At 38.4% G+C, this 21683-nt stretch overlaps 3 protein-coding genes across 3 annotated transcripts; all 3 read right to left on the reverse strand.

Moving 5' to 3' along the window:
- Window positions 1–8528: 8528 nt before the first annotated feature.
- Window positions 8529–10844, reverse strand: LOC142553847 (uncharacterized). The gene is made up of 2 exons (XM_075664361.1): window positions 9260–10844; window positions 8529–8955 (listed from the first exon to the last, which is right to left on the reverse strand). The coding sequence occupies exons 1-2, from the start codon at window positions 9804–9806 to the stop codon at window positions 8921–8923; spliced, it is 582 nt and encodes a 193-aa protein (XP_075520476.1). The 5' UTR covers window positions 9807–10844; the 3' UTR covers window positions 8529–8920.
- Window positions 9828–10400, reverse strand: LOC142554622 (uncharacterized). The gene has a single exon (XM_075665285.1). It carries the CDS (start codon window positions 10398–10400, stop codon window positions 9828–9830), a length of 573 nt encoding a protein of 190 aa, XP_075521400.1.
- A 144-nt stretch (window positions 10845–10988) lies between the features above and the next one.
- On the reverse strand, window positions 10989–11746 carry LOC142553849 (uncharacterized). Its single transcript, XM_075664362.1, has one exon. The coding sequence runs from the start codon at window positions 11680–11682 to the stop codon at window positions 11134–11136; it is 549 nt and encodes a 182-aa protein (XP_075520477.1). The 5' UTR covers window positions 11683–11746; the 3' UTR covers window positions 10989–11133.
- Window positions 11747–21683: the final 9937 nt, after the last annotated feature.

Here is a 21683-nt window from a genome sequence, read left to right on the forward strand (position 1 = left end):
TACGACCGGTTTATGTTTATGTACGGGTACGGGTATCCAGTCCAAGGGCTGTGATGATCTCTACCGCCCAGTATACTATGGTTTAGTCTGATCAGACGAGCATGTTATGTTATGTTACGTTATGGGCCACTTGCGTAGAACATTATCTCAACAGAAAATTATGATATGCTATTTTATGACAAGGCTTTATCGAGCAAACATTTTACGTACGATTTTTTAGTTATGCACGTATTTATAATTATTCATGACACGATTTTTCACGTTACGCTTTACGATATGATATATTTACATGGCATGAGATTTTATTATATATTTACTTTACGATATATGCTATGTTGAGTCTTTAGACTCACTAGATTTGATTGATGTAGGTACTGATGATGCAGAGGCTAAGGGCGAGGACCAGTGATTAGCTCGGATCGGCGGTAGTACGAACTCGAGGACCTCACGTTTAGTTATTCAGTTTTATGTTCAAACTCTTGTTATAACTTTTATATATTTTAAGTTATTGTTTAAAACATTATTCAGTTTTCGCTGCTATGTTTATGTTAAACCGTTGGGTTATTTTACGAAAGTTTTTATACGTTGCAAATTTATTTATTTAAAGAGAAAATTTTTATTAATTCCGCAAAAAAAAAATTATGAATACGAAATACGGGTCATCACAGTTGGTATCAGAGCGATGTTTCTTGTAAAGGGTTGTACTTACTACTGATCTCAAGAAGCTCACGAAGTCACGTCTTCAGTCTGTAAGTCCTACTTTCACGTATTACAATTTTTTGAGCATGAAATAGTTTACCAGCATGTTCTCATGAAATATTTTATCAGCATGTTCTCATGAAAAATATTTTATGTTAAGATTATGTTTTAGCAAATATATATTTAAATTTCAAGAAAAATATTATAAATATTGCATGTTGGTTACGTAAGGATTTTACATGGTACAGTATGCCTCCTAGACGAGTTATTGACCGCCCGAGGGGTGCTGAAAGCGAGGCTGATGAGACTCAGAACCGTTATGAAGATTGAGGTCCATCGCCACCTCCTCCACCACCTAATATGCATACCCAGATGATGGCGGGTATGACTCAGTTCTTCGCACAATTCGCGCGGAACAATGCTGCAGCAGGTAGCTAGGCCGCCTAGACCCGAGGCTATATGTGAGCGGTTCATGAGGATGAACCCGAAGGAGTTCACTGGGACGTCTGATCCCATGGTTGCTGAAGGATGGATTAATTCCCTAGAGGTTGCTTTCAGATTTATGGAGCTGGAGGATGTTGACAGGGTTCGCTGTGCGACCTATCTTTTTGGAGGAGACGCCCGTCTATGGTGGGAGGGCGCATCTGTAGCTCTGGATCTAGCTACTCTCAGCTTGGACGTGCTTTAGAGAGGTATTCTTCTCTAAGTATTTTACTGATGACATGCATTCGAGGTTGACCAGAGAGTTTATGACCCTGAGACAGGGTGACATGACTGTTACGGAGTTTATCCGTAAGTTCGAGAGGGGTTGTCACTTTGTACCCCTGATTGCGAACGACGAGGGTGCCAAGCTTAGGCACTTCATGGATGGATTGCGGTCGATCTTGCGCCGTGATGTTAGGGTTGCTGTCCCTACGACATATGAGGTCGCCGTCTCTAGAGCTCTTACTGCAGAGCAGGATCAGAGAGATATCGAGAATGACCGCCAGGGTAAGCGGCCATTTCAGGCGCCCTACCGCCCTCCTCAGCAGCAGCAGCAGCAGCATAAGAGGCCTTTCGATGGCCCATCGAGGAGCAGAGGGCAGCAGCAGCAGCAGGGACGTGTGGTCTCGAGGATGCAGGAGTACCCGGTCTGTGCCAGGTGTACACGCCGCCATACCGGAGTTTGCATGTATAGCTCTGGGAAGTGTTTCTAGTGTGGCGGTATTGGCCATTTGCTGAAGGATTGTCCTCAAGGGACATTGCCTACTCAAGGCAGAGTGTTTGCACTCCATGCAGCGGAGGCGAACCCAGGGACTATGCTCTTGAAATGTATCTTAAATCTTTAATTTTATATTTGGGAAAATTTTAGCATATTTAATTCAGCATTTTGGGATTAATTGCTTTGAATTATTGGGTTATAAGATTTGAACTTAGAAATTGTGATAAGATTGCATGTTCTATTCGGGTCGTTTTGAGAATCTAAGTTAGAAGAACTTTGACCTTTGCACGTCTATAGGATTAATTCTGGTAAATTATTGGATTTAGATAGATGTTCCAACCTTTCAGCAAGAATATTTATAGGCGGAGCTTGTACGAACGCCTTGATTGATTCAGGGGCCACTCATTCATTCATATCTGAGACCTTTGCGAATTCCATCAAGGTCAAGACGATTGGATTGGATGTGGCGTATTCTGTGGTTATTCTATCTGGCGAGGAGATGGCAGCGACTAGTGTAGTACGAGACATAGACCTCGAGCTTCATGGAAATCTTGTCTATGCGGATTTGATCGTGCTGCCAATGCCAGAGTTCGATATTATCCTTGGGATGAATTGGCTGCACAAGAACAGAGTACCTATTGATTTTCAGCGGAGATCTGTTCTAGTCCGACCGCTTGGAAGGGAGCAGTTCCTATTTGAGCCTGACAGGTACTTTAATTTGCCTATCATGATATCTTGTATTCAGGCTAGGAAGCTCATGAATAGGGGTTGTCAAGCATTCATTGCGACCATTATATCTGTTCCCAAGGTCCCCAGCCAGTCAGTTGCAGATGTCCTAGTTGTCAGGGACTTTTCAGACGTTTTTCCCGATGACTTCTCTGGTAGACCACCGGTACGAGAGGTTGAGTTTTCGATCAATCTTATGCCAGGTACCGCGCCTATCTCTAAGGCGCCATACAGATTAGCACCGTCAGAGATGGTTGAGCTCAAGAAACATATTCAGGAGCTTCTTGACAAAGAGTTTATTCGCCCGAGTTTCTCTCCATGGGGCGCGCCTGTCTTATTCGTGAAGAAGAAAGACGGATCTATGAGGCTTTGCATTGACTACCGGGAGTAGAACAGGGTTACAGTGAAGAATAAATACCCACTTCCGAGGATCGAGGATTTGTTTGATCAGTTGCAGGGAGCCTCAGTATTTTCCAAGATAGATCTGCGTTCCGGATATCACCAGTTACGTCGATACTTTTAAGACTGCTTTTAGGACTCGTTATGGGCACTTCGAGTTCCTTGTGATGCCGTTGGGTCTGACTAATGTGCCGGCGATCTTCATGGATCTCATGAATCGTGTATTTCAGCCGTATCTTGATCAGTTCGTCATTGTATTCATAGACGACATTCTTGTCTACTCAAAGAGTCAAGAGGATCACGACAGGCATCTGACCGCAGTATTGCAGACGTTGCAGAGGCACAAGCTGTTCGCTAAGTTCAGCAAGTGTGAGTTCTGGTTAGAGAAAGTGGCGTTCCTAAGCCACATCATATTTGGCAGTGGCATTGAGGTAGACCCAGCTAAGGTTGCGACAGTCAGAGATTGGGACGTGCCGCAGAGTGCATCAGAGATCCGTAGTTTTCTTGGTCTAGCAGGATACTATCGGAAGTTTATTCAGGGTTTCTCCTCTATCGCAGTTCCACTCACGTCATTGACTAAAAAGAATGCTAAGTACGTGTGGAGCAATGAGTGCCAGAAGAGCTTCGATTCTTTGAAGCAAGCTCTTATTTCAGAGTCGATCTTGTCCATGCCTTCTGGGCCCGGAGATTTTGTATTGTATACCGATGTTTCGAAGCTCGGTCTAGGCGCAGTGTTGATGCAGCATGGGAAAGTAATAGCGTATGCTACTCGTCAGTTGAAGATCCACGAGAAGAATTACCCTACTCATGATCTTGAGTTAGCTGCTGTAGTATTTGCCTTGAAGATTTGGAGACATTATCTATACGGAGAGAAGTGTCAGATCTTTACCGACCACAAGAGCCTCAAGTACTTCTTTACGCAGAAAGAGTTGAATATGCGTCAGAGGCGTTAGTTGGAGTTAGTCAAGGATTATGACTGTGACATTAGCTATCATCCTGGTAAAGCTAATGTAGTAGCGGATGCTTTGAGCCGGAAAGTCGCAGTGATGGCTCATTTGTCAGTTCAGAGACCTCTTCAGAGTGAGATTCAGAGGTTTGATCTAGAGATTTATACTCGAGGTAGAGTTCCCCGTCTATCTACCTTGACGATTAAGTCTTTTTTATTAGATCGTATTCGCAGCGGTCAGTCATCTGATGAGCAGGTTGCGAAGTGGAGGCAGAGAGATGAGGCGAAGGGCAGTATTTTGTACACAGTGAGTGATGGCATTGTTTGTTATCGAGATAGGATATGGGTTCCTAGCAGCGATTCTATTCGAACAGACATATTAATTGAGGCCCATATGTCCCCGTACTCTATTCATCCTGGGAGTACGAAGATGTACAAGGATCTGCAGATGTTATATTGGTGGCCTGGTACAAAGAGAGAGATCCGGAGATTTGTATCCGAGTGTTTGACTTGTCAGCTTGTGAAAGCTGAACATCAGAGACCAGCCGGCTTACTCAAGCCACTTCCCATCCCCGAGTGGAAGTGGGAGAACATTAACATGGATTTCGTGGTTTGTTTACCGAAGTCGGCTAGAGGTTCGAATGCTATATGGGTGATTGTTGATCGTCTTACCAAGTCAGCGTATTTCTTGCCTATTAAGACAACTTTCTCCATGATTCAGTATGCCGAGTTATATATCCGAGATAGTCCGATTACACAGTATCACAGTCTATTGTTTCTGAATCACTTCCTCATTTTGGAAGAGTCTGCATTCAGTGATGGGTACGAAGTTGTTGTTTAGCACAGCTTTTCACCCTCAGACAGATGATCAATCAGAGAGAGTTATTCAGATCTTGGAGGATCTTCTCCGTGCTTGTGTCACCGATTTCTCATGGAGCTGGGAATCGAAGTTGCCATTAGTGGAGTTTACCTATAACAACAGCTTCCAGTCGTGTATAGGTATGGCTCCATATGAAGCACTGTACGGAAGGAAGTGTAGATCGCCTATTCATTGAGATGAAGTAGGCGATAGATCAGAGTTAGGTCCAGAGATCGTCCAGCAGACTGACGATCTAGTAGTCGTAATATGTGACAGGATGAGGACTGCTCAGAGTCGACAGAAGAGTTATGCCAACCGGAGGAGGAGAGATCTAGAGTTTGCCGTTGGCGACCATGTTTTTATGAAGATAGCACCAATGAAGGGTGTCATGAGATTCGGAAAGAAGGGGAAGCTTAGTCCGAGGTTCATCGGATCATTTTAGATCCTCGACAGAGTTGGGACATTAGCATATCGTGTTGCTCTTTCCGCCGAATCTGGCCGGAGTACACAATGTGTTTTATGTGTCGATGTCGAGGAAGTATTTAGCGAACCCTTCTCATGTGTTGAACTTTGAGCCGTTGCAGTTTTCTCCGAACTTGTCTTATGAAGAGAGACCAGTGCAGATCTTAGACCTTAAGGAGAAGAAGCTTCGAAACAAGGTGATCAAATCAGTGAAGGTAAAGTGGCTTAATCATTCCGATGAGGAAGCTACTTGGGAGTCAGAGTCAGAGATGCGGAGTCGCTTTCCAGATTTATTCGGTGAAGTTCTAATTTCGAGGACGAAATTTTATTTAAGGGGGGGAGTGTTGTAGTACCCGAAAAAAAAAAACCAATATGCGTAGATATGTCATAATTTATATTATTTATTTTTAAAAGTTATTATTTTATGAAATTGTTGATTTAATTGCACTTAAATCATTTACGTAATTTTTAAGGATTTTTAAATCGCGTATTTCAAATTTTAGTTTTTTAGATATATACGCGAGACCGGACCGGAGATAGGAAATCGAAGATGAATTTTATGATCCAAAAATATTCCTAAATTTATTCCGAGCTAAGAAATAATTTATTTTATTGAAATCAAATGGATTTAATACTACTTTAATTAATTAATCACTAATTTAATTGTAGGCTTCTTAATTCATCAAGATTATGCTTAATTAACCTTTTAATCAAGCTTATCTAACCTAGGATTCTACTTAGCAAAACTTAACAAATCCTACACCAATTAAAAAGACAACTCTCGGTCAATTCCACTCCACACAATCCCAACTTGACACCATTTAACTCCACCAACATCAAAACAAAGGCCACCCATTCATCATGCATGTTTCCCCCCAACTTGACATCATTTACTCCTCCATGCACCACCTTATTTGACCACAAGCCTTCACCACCTTCTTCACTCCACCTAGCACGAAATTATAGAGATTTAGTAGCTCCAATTCTTGGCCAAGACAACAACAATAACAAAGTTTCTTCATTTCCGTTCCCGTGTCTCCCGGTACGACGTATCGTGTTGTTTATTGTAAAAACAACTTAAGACATGTTTCTATCATTCTTTTCTCTTCAATCAAGTCATATTATTATTTTAAAACATCATATGTGCATGAAACTTGAAGCAAAAACAGAAATCACGTTAGCATTTTCGAAATAACATAGTGCAGATTTTCGGCTTCCACCTATGCCCTCACGGTTCGGTTATTTTTTTGTTGATGTACAGGGTGGCTCGATTCCTAGGCTCCCAAGGCTGCTTATGGTCATGTCCTAGGGTGTGTTAGGGTCAAGTTTGATCAAGGGTTCAAGACCCAAAACTGTAAGTTAGGTGCCCAACTCGGTACGCAAGAAACAAGTGTCATATTCATATGTCATTTGCTGTCATTGGTTTGCGTAGGATGGTGTTCGAGCCATGGCTGGCCTAGGGCCAGTAGCCATGGCTAGGACCCTCCCCTAGCAAGCATAGGATGTGGTCAAGTCTGCCCTAAGTGGTTTGAGCCATGTCCCATGTGGTTCGGACAGAAACAAGACAAGCAGCCCCTTAGGTTTCTATTTCCTTTCGTGTGAGTTGGTTCGGTTCTTTGAGGTTGGTGTGGATCTTGGTTGGCTTTTTAGCCCTTAGCCATGGTTCACACAATGCCTCATGATGTCTAGATCATGCCATGGTCGATCTCATGGCCACTGGAATGATCCATGACAGCAAAAACAAGCAACACCCCCACACGTGCCATGTGTGTTCTCGGGTGAAGCTTGGAATCGTCGTAGGTGTTGGCTTGGATTGTGGTTGTCCTATGGCCCTTAGCCATGGTTCAAACCATACCTTAGGATGTTGGGAAGAGGCTCTAGTCGGTGGTTCAAGCCCCAATGGCCAATAGCCTCGTAAACGAATCGATGCAAGCACAGTTGCTGCTGCTGGAATTTTTGGACAGCAGCTTTGAGCTTCGGTTCAGAGGTGTGTTTCGAGTTCTTGGTTGGCTTTTAGCCTATGGCCTTGGACTGGACAGTACCTCATTAAGTTAGGAAGGTCATGTTTTTAGCCGTTCGTGAATTGGTTAAGTTTAGAGGTCATACGAGAATTTACGGTGCGATGTGCCAAAGTGACTCTCGAAAGAGTGTTTCATGATTTTGTCCTTCATGCACAAATTTTCGTGTATTACAGCCCTTTGTATTTATTTTCCAGTATTTTAGGCGTATTTTAATCCATACTAAACGATGGTTTGGTGTTTGTTCGGGTTGGTACGGAGTCATGGTTAGATACTAAGTTGTTGGACGTAACTGTCTCGTTTTCGGTTCGGTTATGATATGTTGGTCAAGTTAAGTTTATTTTCATGGTTCTCATGTTATAATTAGGTTGCAGCGAGCCTGTGAACGATCCAACCCAATTGATAAAATAACACAGGAATTTAATTATATTACGTGCATAAAAATATAAAAGTTTATTTTTGAGATATATGCGATATGTCTTGTGGCCACTTCACGCTTATGGGATTGCAGCTTATGGGTTTTTACTTCACCCGGTGACCTACAACCTGTTTATGTTTATGTACGGGTATGAGTATCCAGTCCAAGGGCTGTGATGATCTCTACCGCCCGGTATACTATGGTTTAGTCTGATCAGACGAGCATGTTATGTTATGTTATGTTATGGGCCACTTGCGTAGAACATTATCTCAACTGAAAATTATGATATGCTATCTTATGACAGGGCTCTATCGAGCAAACATTTTACGTACGATTTTTTAGTTATGCATGTATTTATAATTATTCATGACACGATTTTTCATGTTACGCTTTACGATATGATATCTTAACATGGCATGAGATTTTATGATATATTTACTTGTTATTCACGATATATGCATGCTGAGTCTTTAGACTCACTAGACTTGATTGATGTAGGTACTGACGATGCAGAGGCTGAGGGCGGGGACCAGTGAGTTAGCTCGGATCGGCGGTTAGTACGAACCCGAGGACCTCACGTTTAGTTATTCAGTTTTATGTTCAAACTCTAGTTATAACTTTTATATATTTTAAGTTATTGTTTAAAACATTATTCAGTTTCTGCTACTATGTTTATGTTAAACCGTTGGGTTGTTTTACGAAAGTTTTTATACGTTGCAAGTTTATTTATTTAAAGAGAAAATTTTAATAATTCCGCAAAATAAAATTATGAATACGAAATACGGGTCATCACAAAATCAGTAATAGCTTCAGACTTAGTTTTTAAAAGGTAAACCCAAGTAAAACGGCTATGATCATCAACAATAGTCAAGAACTATCGAAAACCTTCCACACTAAGAGGAGAAAAAGGTCCCCAAACATCTATGTGAACCAAATCAAAAGGATTTTCAAAAATGGAGCCAATAGATTTAAAAGGCAATCGCTTTTGCTTGGACATATGACAAATAGAACAGTTTGATACATCATTGACTATGGGATGAAAATGTAATTCGTGACCTACAACAGAAAGTTTTGTAAGAGATGGATGTCCCATACTAAAATGCCAAAGATCTGTTTTATTGGAAGAAACTTTACAAATTGTTGGTGTGGATATAGCTGTGGAATTAGTGAGGACATATAGATTCCAATGCGTCTACCCATCCCAATCACTTTCTTGGTTGCTGGATCCTGTATAGAACAAGAATCAGAAACAAAGAAGACTAAGCAAGAAGTCTGGGCAGTAAGTGAACTGATAGACAAAAGATTAAGGTGAAATTGAGGACTAGCAATTGCAAGACAAGGACAGAGGACAAACAAACCATACCAATGTGCGTGGCCTGGACTGAGGCACCATTTGGTAATCTCACAGATATAGTACAAGGTTTACAAGATTTGAATGAAGACAATGCACAACAAATATGATGAGTAGCTCCTGTGTCTAGGATCCACTCTGAACTCACGGTGTGGAAGTGTGGAGAAGAAAGAGGTGTACCATGGAAGCATGACATAGAAGGTTCTTCTTGCTGCTGAGCCTGAGTAGAGACAGAGCCAAGGCTAAGTTGTGCAATAAGGAAAGTAAAAAGTTTCTGGCATTGGCTCAGAGTTAAGCTATCACCCAACTGAGGTGCAGATAGGCTAGAGGTATCAGCACATGGAACATTAACACCATTGTTAGGAGCATTGACAGCATTAATGTGACCACGTGACTGTTGTTGCTGAAACCTTGGATGACCAGGAGGAAATCCATGAAGCTTGTAACTCTTATCCACGATATGACCTGTGTAATGACAATGAGAACAAATGAATTTATCATTCCTACTTTGTTTGTCAAATTTACCTTCCTTCAGATTAAAAGAACTTGAACTCTTTGCCGCAGTTGCATTTGAAGAGTGAACTACTGTGATTTGAGACAAGTTCTGATGTATAGAGCGTTGATGTTCTTCTTGTATAGCCAGGGAGAACACTTTGGAAATTACAGGCAGGGGATCCATCATAAGAATCTGTGCACGGATCTGAGCATATGAATAATTGAGTCCCATCAAAAACTGAAGTACACATTCCTAATTTTGGAAATTCACAAGTTGTTTCATAGATCCACAATGACAAGGAGATACAGGTTGAAAATCCTTGAGCTCATCCCAAAGAGTGCGCAGACGAGTGTAATAAGCACTAATATTCATTGAACCTTGATGAAGATCCGCGAGTAGCTTTTTGATTTGAAAAATACGCGGAGCGTTGCTCTGAAGAAATCGATTTCTGAGATCGATCCACATCTCCGATGCTGTAGAAATATACATCAGACTATCCGCAATGTCGCGTGAAACCGAATTAAGTATCCAAGAGATGACCATACTGTTGCAGCATAGCCACGCACCATACAACAAATCATCAGGTGGTGGTTGTACGATTGTGCGATCAACAAAACCTAGCTTGTTCTTCGCGGTCAACGCCATAATCATAGCTCGATTCCAGGTATTAAAACTGTTACCAGTGAGTTGTTGAGACACCAAAACTAGACGTGGAAGATCACCATTTTGAAGATAGAAAGGACTGCTGGAGTCTTCAACATGATTTCGAAACACCAGAGTAGAAGATTGATCTGCTTGATTATTGGCTTGATTCTCCTTCTCCATAGAAGACGACGCTAGAGAGCAGAAAGCTAAATCGCACAATTTCTAGTGCTCTGATACCATATTACAAGTAAAGAGTGATCGAATTGATAGAAAAACATCAGTTACCATTGAATGAAGAAGTCGCTCTTTATATACAGTAGAAGAAGTTTATTCCAGTGTGTGTATTCCAGGGACACGTGTGTTCTCATCCAAAATATTCTAATAGAACCGATCATAGCCATTCATTGAAATATAAAAAAATTGGTACATCCGTCAGTCGAATCTGTCGTCCAACCCGACAGGTAAGATCCGTCAGTTCAATCATGGTTTCGATCAAATCTATTAACCCGATTAACCGGCGTGTTGTCTGCTAACGATACCCCGTAGAGTTGGAATATTTTGTATTAACAATGTCCGATGCTAAGGCACAAAATCACATAATAGATCGATATACCGTCCCATGATAAAAATAAGTTGTTGATACTTTCTTCTCAATTACTTATTCAGATACTAGGCCAATGCATTGGAGTGTAAAAAAAAATGAGAGCAAGATTATCCACCTTTACCTTTCAATTCTCGAGAGTGATGGAAATGAAAAAGAGAGGCATCTTAAAACTCGAAATTAACAAATATTATTGTTAATCATTCAATCAATTAAAAACAAGATATAATAATATTATAGATGATTAATTAAACTCGTGGAAATTGGCGTTAAAGCCACGTCCATTTTCCACACATAACAGCCCGATCAGCCCTACGCGGCCTCCTTCACCTCCACCGCAGTAGCCGCGTTCACTTCCACGCCATCCTTCGCCACCTCCGCTTCCTTCGACGCCACCTTCCCCTCCAGCACACCAACCTTCTGCGGCTTCTCTACCCCCTCTATCTCAAACGCCGACGTGGGGAACGTCCGGAACATCCCTGTCGGAGTCTTGAACGTGATCTTCCCAGTGGGGGGATCGTCGACAGAGATCTCACTCAGATTGAGCCAAAGAAGCAGCTCCTTAGCTTTAACCCCCGTGAGTTTCTTGATCTTGTTGGGCTCAGCGTAAGCCGTCACCTCTCTCGCGTACTGCACGAGTTTCCCGATCTTCTCGAACTTGTGCTCGCATTTCTTCTTCTGTATGAGCCACACGAAGCCTGTTTCTTTGACGTAGCCGCACTCCTCGATGTCCTGCAGCGGAAGGAGGCCATTGGGCAAGCCGACTTCCGTGAGCAAGAACTGGGATTTCTCGGTGCATATGTCGTGGCCATGGTAGAGCTCCGATGCGCTTGCTCGGATTTCATCTGTTATCAGAGACATTTTTGGATATTCTTGAAGTCGACTCTTCTGTGGGAGGAAGATTGTGAGTTAAGCGGGAGGGTAACGCGTGCGGTGGTATTTATAGTTGAGACTACGGCAACTTTTCCTTTACCCTTTATGTGTAACTTTTAAAATACCCCCTTTTGTTCTTCTGTATTTATGTTTATATATATATATATGATATGATGAATTAAATCAATTTGTGTTTTTTTTTTATCACGAGTTATGTAATATTATTAATTAGTTTCTAATTAAAATTTTCACATTTCGATTCAACAGTTGTATTCGTGTAGGAATCCGATCGGGTTCGAGTGAAGTAGTTTCCATGGTATTTTTGGGCTCGAGTTCATTTTTATTAGCTTATCATCAATGAATTTGAATTTGAATTTAGAAAATTTTATAAAATTTGGAGGTATCAAATAAGTTATGTATATAGCAAAATTGAATTTTATATTAATTTGGAAATTAATAATGTGAATTGCAATATTTATTTAAAATATAAAGGAAGGGGCAAAGAAAGAGAATTGAACACTAGTCAGTTGTAAATTTAAGGATAATTAAGGAAGGGAGGTAGCAGTTGGATGCGGAGAAAGATATTAAAATATTTGTTTGTTGTTGCAGTTGGGGAGTGTGAGGCGACAAATTAAAGAAGTGGCCAATTAATATTTATTTAATTATTTAATTAACACTGTACTGACCCACAAACAGGGAAAATAACCACGGGCTCACATAGAGAAGGAAACCCTGAGCTTCCCTCCATTTTGATATAGGGTTGGAGATGTCCTTAATTCACTGTAGATTTGATCTCACTATATGTATATAATAAATTTATATTATATTTGCGTGGGATGTAATTATTGCTTTTGTTAAGAGAGCGAGCGATAAAAAATGTGGTGTGTGAAATATATTATAATATATTATATCGAAATGATACGATATACAGAGATTTCGGTCCGGTATCGGTATATACCGTTTAATACGGAAAAAAAACCTTATATTTTAAATTTTTTTATAAATTTATTGTTTTAAAATATTATGTATTTTAAAATTTTTGCATATTTTTTCGGTATTCCGACATATATCGAAATTTTCAAATTGAATACCGTTATCGTACCGAAAAATTCGGTATTGTTACCATACCTTACCGAAATCTTCGGTATACCAAAAATTCGATATTTTTTCGGTACGGTAATCTCGATATACCGAAAATTCGGTATTTTTTCCCACCCATAAACGACACCACGTCTGTGTCACTTATTAAAATCGCTAAAGACAACATGTTAAATATAAATTTTGATCAAATAAAGGCTTACAATAACAAAATACAAACATACAGTTATTTTTCAATAAATTACCTCGAACTTGAATCCCGTCGAAGACACATGCATGGTTCATATTTTAAATTTGACTTATCTCTAGCAGACAAAATATTAATTCATTCATTCATATTTATAATTTATTATAGCTCGATCCTGAATTTATCTCCAGCGCACGAATCGAGAAAATGGCCCATTGTTTTTAAATTAATTGGCGCATAAAAAGGAAAATAAATGTTACCATTATTTCTTATGATAATATAGTGCTGTAATAAAAATCCACATCAATGTTAGATTTTGGGTCGGTGCCAAATTAAGTTGCGGGGAGAAATTTTCTTAGAATTACTGTCCAACAACTACCCTCTGGGTAGGCTTTCATTATTTCAAACGACCCACCTGTAATTAAGTCCAACTTTTTTATTCATAATTCATATACGAAGACGTGTGTGTAACATATATTAATATATCTATGTTAAAATAATTAAAGTGGAGTATTTTAAGGCAACATTTGTTATATAAATACATAAATTTAAATAATTTACTATTTATAGATTATTTTCTTATATTTTTGTTAGAAAAATTCGGAAAATTTTCTACATTTAATATCCATATTCAAAATATGATTGAAATAAGATATATAACATTTATTGAAACGTTTGCTATTCATTTTCTTAAAACGTACAAGAAATTTTTTTTAAACCCTTACTAGCATCGGCCGAACACTTGCATAAAATAACTAAAGTATTTTTTACGTCATTTTAAAATAACCCAACCAACTAATATTTAAAAATCCAAAGGAAATAGTTTAAAGCATAAAATCGTCAAACGTTCACCAAACCTAAAAATATTATTTGAAAGTATAGCTCATACTATCACCTCTCAAAAACCACTCATAAACATAAATAAAAGTCATAAAATATCTTTAACATAACATAAAATCATAATCCATAATTAGTGCGGAAAACTAGCGTCGGTACTCGGGTTATGTGCACCTTCAGTCCAGTCAGATCAATCATCAAGACCTTCATTATCATAATCACCTACATCAATAACTACAAGAAAAGTGGGTTTTCGCAGCGTGCAATATGCGCCGAGGAAAGGTATCCGCAGCGCACGCTGTAAAGTTGAAAGCCTTCTTAAGTTTGACACTATTGGCGGCGTGCGATTTACGCTGCGGTTTAGTCTAATAACGGCGTGCAGAGTATGCTATTGATAGTTAAACTATTGGAAGCGTGCATATGTACGCTGTTAATACAACTTTCTGCAGTGTGCACAAGTACGCCGTTAATAGTCATAAAAAAAAAATATTAGCGACGGTTTCGACAAAACCGTCGCAAACGGGCGACGGGGACAAACCGTCACTAATTTAGCGACGGTCTTAAAATTTAGCGACGGTGTTATAATTTCGCGACAGTTCCAAAACCGTCGCTAAAGTTTGCGTAAATTTAAAAAAAAAAATTACTTTTATAATTTAATACATTTTTATAAAAATACAATACAACTATAATAATAATACTCATGATCTTAATTAACAATTAAAAAATACTCATGATCTTAATTAACAATTAAAAAATTAACCAAAAATTGAAACAAAAACAGTATTTAAATCGAAACTAAAATCATGTAAGTAGAAAAAAATGTTAAGTGTTGTGAAAAAAATGGAACGGAGAACAGGAATAAATAGAGAATTTACGATTTTTTAGCGACGGTTTGTTACTAAACGGTCGCCGATGTAAGTCTATTAGCGACGGTTAATTATTAACCATCGTCGATTTAAATCTATTAGCGACGGTTAATTATTAACCGTCGTCGATTTAAATCGGCGACGGTTTAAATTAAACCGTCGCTAAATGTGGCCTTAAATCGGCGACAGTTTCTTGTAAACCGTCGCTAAATGTGACCTTAAAAACTTTAACTTTAGCGACGGTTTTACTAAAGCCGTTGCTACGTTAAAATTCGAACTCATTTTCCGCAGCGTGCTTATAATATGCATGCCGTGAATAATACTATTGACGACGTACGATTAATGTGCGCCGTTAATGTTTGAACACGATTTTTTTTTAAAAAAAAATGATTTACTTTTTGCAGCACACATAAACTTGCACGCCGTTAATAATACTATTAACGGCGTGCCTTTATTGTGCGCTGTCGTTTATATAATTATTAACAGCACACATAAATGCAAGCTGCAGATATTACTATCCGCAGCGTGCTTTTAATGCACGCCGTTCATAATAATATCCACAGCGTGCTTTTAATGCACGCCGTTAATAGTATCAAGTTACTATTCGCAGCGTGCTTTTAATGCACTGCCATTAATAGTATCAAGTGCAACACTATTAACGCAGCACATATGGGTGCACGCCGTGAAAAGTAGTATTCGCAGCTTGCGTTTAATGCACGCTGTTGATGACGTGCTGCGGAAAATCATTTTTCTTGTAGTGAATCACACCTAGTGAGTCTAAAGACTCAACACACCATAATCTTGATAACAAGTAATACATATGCAGATCACATACAACAGTGAAAAATATTTGTACTTAAAATATTGTTTTCATGAAGATGCATAAACTTTAAATATAACAATTTCGTAAACATTTTCATGATGCATAAAATTTAAATAAAAATATTTTCATGATGATGCATCAACTTTAAACATAAACATATTCATATGCGTATCCATATTCATATTCATATTCGTGTTTGTTGAATTCAGATCGTGATTGTGACTCGTATTGGGCGATGGATCCATCTAGAGAAAATCACAGTACTGGGCGGCGGGGACACCAGCGACACTCTCACCGGTCAACTAGGGCCTTGGCCAACGTATTGACATATCAACGTATTCGTATTCGTATCAACGGAAACACGATCGTCGGGCACCCATTGGGACCATAACTCTCACGATATTTCCAACATGTCATCGTATTAGACACAATCCATTCATGTCTTTCAACGTTTCGTATTTTCATCACATTAATAAAAACATGCATATAATATCGTTTTTCTTTGGAACCAGTTATGCAACATGTCTTTTAAATGTCCACGTTAAATCATAAATTCCATAAATATTTAAAAATCATAATTTAACATATTGAAATCATAAACATCCATAAACATTTTAAAATAAACATTTTAACAGATTAAAGTCCGAAAACATTTAAAATAAATATTTTAACATATAAAATTAAAAAAAAACCATAATTATTAATAAACAATTAAATCATAAACATTTGAAATAAACATTTTGACATATTAAATCATAAATATTAGAATAACATTTTAACATATTAAAAATAAACATATTAACATCCTAAAAATTCATAAACATTTAAAATTGACATATTAACATATAAAAATTCATAAACATCCATAATCATTGAAATAATCATATTATCATATAAAACAGGATTCAGGACACTGCCATGACATTTACTAATTTTCGGGTGTAAAATTACCGTTTCACCCATAGACATAAAATTTCACGTTTTTGACTTTTTCTAATTCAATTGACTCTAACATGTCCCAAATAATCATTTAAGCTTACATGAATTTTCTCATATTTTTAGTTAGCATAAATCGATGACTTTTAAATTAATCTTTAAATATAACGTATTAATGCGTTTTAATCTCGTTTTAAACCAAAGATTAATATAAAATTACCAAATTAAAAAATTAGATATTTAATAATTATTTGAGCTTAAATATAATTTTTCATAATTTTATTAAGCGTAAAACTAGGCGTTTCAATTAATTCTTTAATTAATGTTTCGTGCGACGATTAAATCCCGGATAAATCCGGAACTCATTATTTTGATCCCAAATTTTAAACATAGCATTTTATTATTTATTATACCTTTCCAAGTCATGAAGCCACCCCGTGGACCCATGGATTCAATTTTAGTATTTAAAATCTCGTTTTTGACACATTAACAAACCATCCGAGCCATCTCCCGATTTACTCGAGCCACACCCGAGCCACCTCGAGCCAAACCCTAGCCAACCACCTGGGAACCCTACTAACCAAGTCCAGACCAAATAACCATCACATGGCCCGTGTTAAAGCCCCTGCCCCTTGGACCCAATTGCATGTGTGTGTGCTTGTGATGTGTTCTTGATGTATTGGGACTCCTAACCGCCTAGGACTCTACCAGCCCTTAACCACCGAGCCCCACCTGACCCTAGACATCCCTAGACCACGCCCAGACCCTACACAAACCAGTCCAAGCCCCTGAACCCTGTAGCGAGCCACCTGAATTCAGAAACTCCAACCTGCGCGCTAATGCTTCTCCTCACGGTCTCCCCCTTTTCAGTTCGAGCCACAGCGTGCCCAACCACTCCAGCCCATGACCCAACCCTTGGAAACCCCCCCCCCCCCCCCCCCCCCCCCCGCTTGATCCTGATGGACCAGCCTGGCTCATGCCCAGGCCAGCCGCAAGCCACTCTCCTTCCCCGACAGATTCTGCGCAAGCTTTGGGAGAGAGTCCCACTTCACGTGGACTCTTCCCGAGCCCAAGGCTCGAGCCCTAGCCCTCCTGGAACCCTTACTCGGACCTAACCATGACCCCTAGGAACCAACCACCAGACCTGGTCGAGCCACCTTGAAACGTCATGTTCTTTTTATTGCTTTAAAAGTAATATAAATTTTTTTTTTAAACCTCACATAGCATTCGGCCGAACGATAAAATTTCATAAAATACTTTTGACATCATTTGAAAATAAACAACCAACTAACATTTTTTGTAAATCTAAAAATAACATTTGAAAAGTATAGCCCATATTATAACCTCTCAAAAACTACTCATACTCATGATAAAAGTCATAAAATCTTTTAACATAAATCATAACATATATGCGGAAACTAGTGTCGGTCCTTGGGTCATGTGCACCTTCAGTCCAGTCGGATCAACCATCAAGACCTCCATTATCATTATCATGATAACCTGCATCATATACACCTAATGAGTCTAAAGACTCAACACGTCATATTCTTGATAACGAGTAATACGTAATACAGTTAACATATAACAGTGAAAAATATTTGTACTTAAAATATCGTTTTCATGAATATGCATAAACATAAATATTTTCGTAAACATTTTCATGATGCATAAAACCTTCAAATAAAAACATTTTCATAATCTTATGCATAAACATTTTCATATAAACATAAACATATTCATATTCGTATCCATATTCATATCAACATATTCATATCATCATATTCATGTTCATGTTCATATTCGTGTTTGTTGAATTCAGATCGTGATTGTGACTCTTATTCTTAAACGTATTGGGCGATGGATCCATCTACATGTAACCACAGTACTGGGCGGCGGGGACACCAACGACACTCTCACCCGTCAACTAGGCCTTGGCCAACGTATTAACATATTCGTATTCGTATCACGTATTCGTATTCGTATCCGTATCCAAGAAAACACGATCGTCGGGCTCCCACTGGGACCATAATCCTCACGATATTTCCAACATATTCAGTAGCCACAATCCCTTCACATCCTTCAACATGTCGTATTTCCATCACTTATAAAAATATGCATATAATATCATTTTTATTTTGAAATCAAGCATTCAACATATCTTTTAACGTTATCGTTTCATCATAAAAATTCATAGACATTTAAAATGAACATTTTAACATATTAAATCGTAAACATTTAAAATAAACGTTTTGACATAAAAATCCATAAACTTATAAAATTCCATAAACATATAAATAATCATTTTAACATGTAAACATTCATAAACATAAAAAAATAATCATATTAGCATATAAAACAGCAAATAGGGAACTGCCATGACGTTTACTAATTTCTAGGTGTAAAATGACCGTTTTACCCCTGGACGTAAAATTTCACGTTTTTGACATTTTCTTAATTTCATTAACTCTAACACGTTCCAAATACTTATTTAATCCTACATGAATTTTCTCATATTTTTATTTAGCTTAAAACGAGGACTTTTAAATAAATCTTTAAATGTGACGTATTAATGCATTTTAATCTCGAATTAAACCAACCCTTAATATAAAATTCCCAAATTAAAAAATTAGGCTTATAATAATTATTTAAGCTTAACCCAAATTTTTCATAATTTTATAAAGCTTAAAACTAGGCTTTTCAATTAACTCGTTAATTGACGTTTCGTGCGGCAATTAAATTCCGAATAAATCCAAAACTCGTTATTTTGATCCCAAATTTTAAACATAGCATTTTTAAGATTTATTCTACCCTTCCAAGTCATGAGATACACCCGTGGACCCATGGATTTAATTTTTAGTTCTTAAATCTCGTTTTTTACCCTTCGACGAACACACCGAGCCATCTCCTAATTTACTCGAGCCACGCCCGAGCCACCTTGAACCAAAACCTAGCCAACCCATCTAAGGACCCTACTATGCAAGCCCAGCCCGTAAGACAAGCCCTAGCCCGCTCAAAACCTTCCTGAAACTTGACCCAAAAATCTGTACATGTGTGTGTGAGGTGTTCTAGTTGAAGTGGGTTTCCTAGTTGCCTAGGACTCTTCCAGCCACCTAACCACCGACCCATCATGAGCCTAACCCTCCCTGTACCACTGCCCAGACCCAGCCCAGGCCATCCCAAGCCCTTGAACTCACGTCCGAATCACTGCCCATGACAGCAATTCTCGCGCAGTACCTGCTTCCCTCACGTTCTCTTGTGTTCTCTCGAGCCAGCAGCCAACCCACCACTCCAGCCCTTATCCCAACCGTGGACCACCTTCTCTAGACCCTAACTGACCTAACTTAGCCCAGCCAAAGCCCCAGACCGAGCCCCTTAATCATCTGCACGTTGCTGCACACAAGCGCTGCTACCTTGATCCCTCTCGGGTGGAGTCCTTCTTGGCAAGGACTCCTCCCAGCCCCTGGTTTTCGAGTCCTAGCGTGGCTAGGACTCTACCCCTGACCCATAACAGACCCTAGCCATGCCCTGGTCCGAACCGAACCAAAGCCTAGTCCTGCAACTTCTAAAACCGAGCACTCAACACTCACAACCACAAGTTTCGGTTCCTGCTTGTTAAATTCATGTTTGTGCAACGTTTAGGTTTTGTTTTATGAACCTAAAGCTTCGTGTAAACATCCTTGATTATACTCCTAACATGGCAGCCCCTTTACCACATACAAAACATGATTGTTGGATCAAAACCCATGCTCTAAAAACTCATGTTTGAACAAAAACGAAAATAATTTAAAAGTATCACTTAGATCTTCATGCAATTCATAGTTAAATACATAATATGGTGTGATGATGAGTAAAAGGAGAATATGGCGTGCCTTTGCGTATTTAACGCACGATAAAAACGTTGACGATTGAAGAACGACGACGAGGGACGACGCTTGAAAACTCTAGCAAACTTTGATGCTTTTCCCTTGAACCAACAAAACTTTTCCCATGCCTTTTGCTTGTGTGTGCCGTGTAAATTTGAAAGAAAGAAGAGTTTTATTGGTTGGGGGAAAGTGGGGTGTGTAGTTAAAGGGTTTGGGGTAGGTTAATTACATAATATATAGTTAATTAAACACTAATTAAGCTTTGGCCCATTAAGAGATTAATTAGGCCCATTAATGCTTAATTAAAATATTTAAAAGATTTAAAAATAATTTTGCTTAAATAAGTTTGTGAATTTATTAGCCGGATTGCTAAAACGTTCGTATTTTTGTTGAAAATCTAACACCGATAAAATTTACGTCCCGGCGTATAAATTCACCTCAAAACCCCTTATTTTCAAAAAAAAAAAAAAGAAAAAGCATCACCCATACTTTAGATAATTAAAAACAATTATTTATTAAAAACATTTTCTATTTTTCAGCCCTCGGTCTCCGTTCCTCGTTCGCAACTCGAATAACCTTTTAAAATACATTTTAATGCAACCATGTGGAAAAAAATATATTTTAAAATGCAAATATGAACTACATAATTAATTTACGCAATTAAAACATTTAATTAAAATACACACAGAATTTAATAACTCAGTAGGCATGTGGTTCGTGTGGACCTTCAAATTTTTGGGGCATTACAATCTTCCCCCCTTAAATTGAATTTCGTCCTCGAAATTCGCTTATCCTTTATAACCCAAAGTTTAGACTTAGTTCTAGCATCTCAAAAATACACACTTTCGGTGAGCTACTCCGATAAAGCTTAAAATCTAGAAGGTCCTTACGTCTCCTTGATCCCAATTAAATTTTCTTTCTAAATCCTTATTTGCGATTTGCAACTTAAGAAAACCCATAATAACTCAGTGCTATTACTATTATAACCTCAAATTTCAATTTTTCTTACAATTCTCAATATCAAAAGACGGATGACCATCCTTATCGTATATTATTTTCCTTATTTTATACCCAAAATATTCATCAACTTAACAAATTTCAATCTTAAAATCCCAAACACATCCACTAAGGCTTAAATTTTCAAGCCTAATACCGATTCATCCTTAAAAACCCTTGATTCAAATTCCTTATAATACTATATCCAAGATATCCCAAGGTTCAAAATATTCTTACAAGTCTAAATCATCGAAAATTCTTATCATTTAAACCATTTAATTATCGCTTATTGCTAAACTAGTCCCGAAATTCCTTAAAAATTGCAAAATCAATTCTTAATTTCCCCAAAAATTATCCTAATTGGTCCTAAATTTCGAAAATCT

The sequence above is a fragment of the Primulina tabacum genome, chromosome 8 (assembly GCF_025594145.1).
Source record: "Primulina tabacum isolate GXHZ01 chromosome 8, ASM2559414v2, whole genome shotgun sequence".
Lineage (NCBI taxonomy): Eukaryota > Viridiplantae > Streptophyta > Magnoliopsida > Lamiales > Gesneriaceae > Primulina > Primulina tabacum.

Bases quoted from the DNA above. Each gene is read 5' to 3' on its own strand.
- LOC142553849 (XM_075664362.1), bottom strand. From the start codon at position 11,682: ATGTCTCTGATAACAGATGAAATCCGAGCAAGCGCATCGGAGCTCTAC.
- LOC142553847 (XM_075664361.1), bottom strand. From the start codon at position 9,806: ATGGGACTCAATTATTCATATGCTCAGATCCGTGCACAGATTCTTATG. The intron at 8,956-9,259 runs GTACACCTCTTT...TGTTCTATACAG, and splicing joins TTCTATGTCATGCTTCCATG to GATCCAGCAACCAAGAAAGT.
- LOC142554622 (XM_075665285.1), bottom strand. From the start codon at position 10,400: ATGGAGAAGGAGAATCAAGCCAATAATCAAGCAGATCAATCTTCTACT.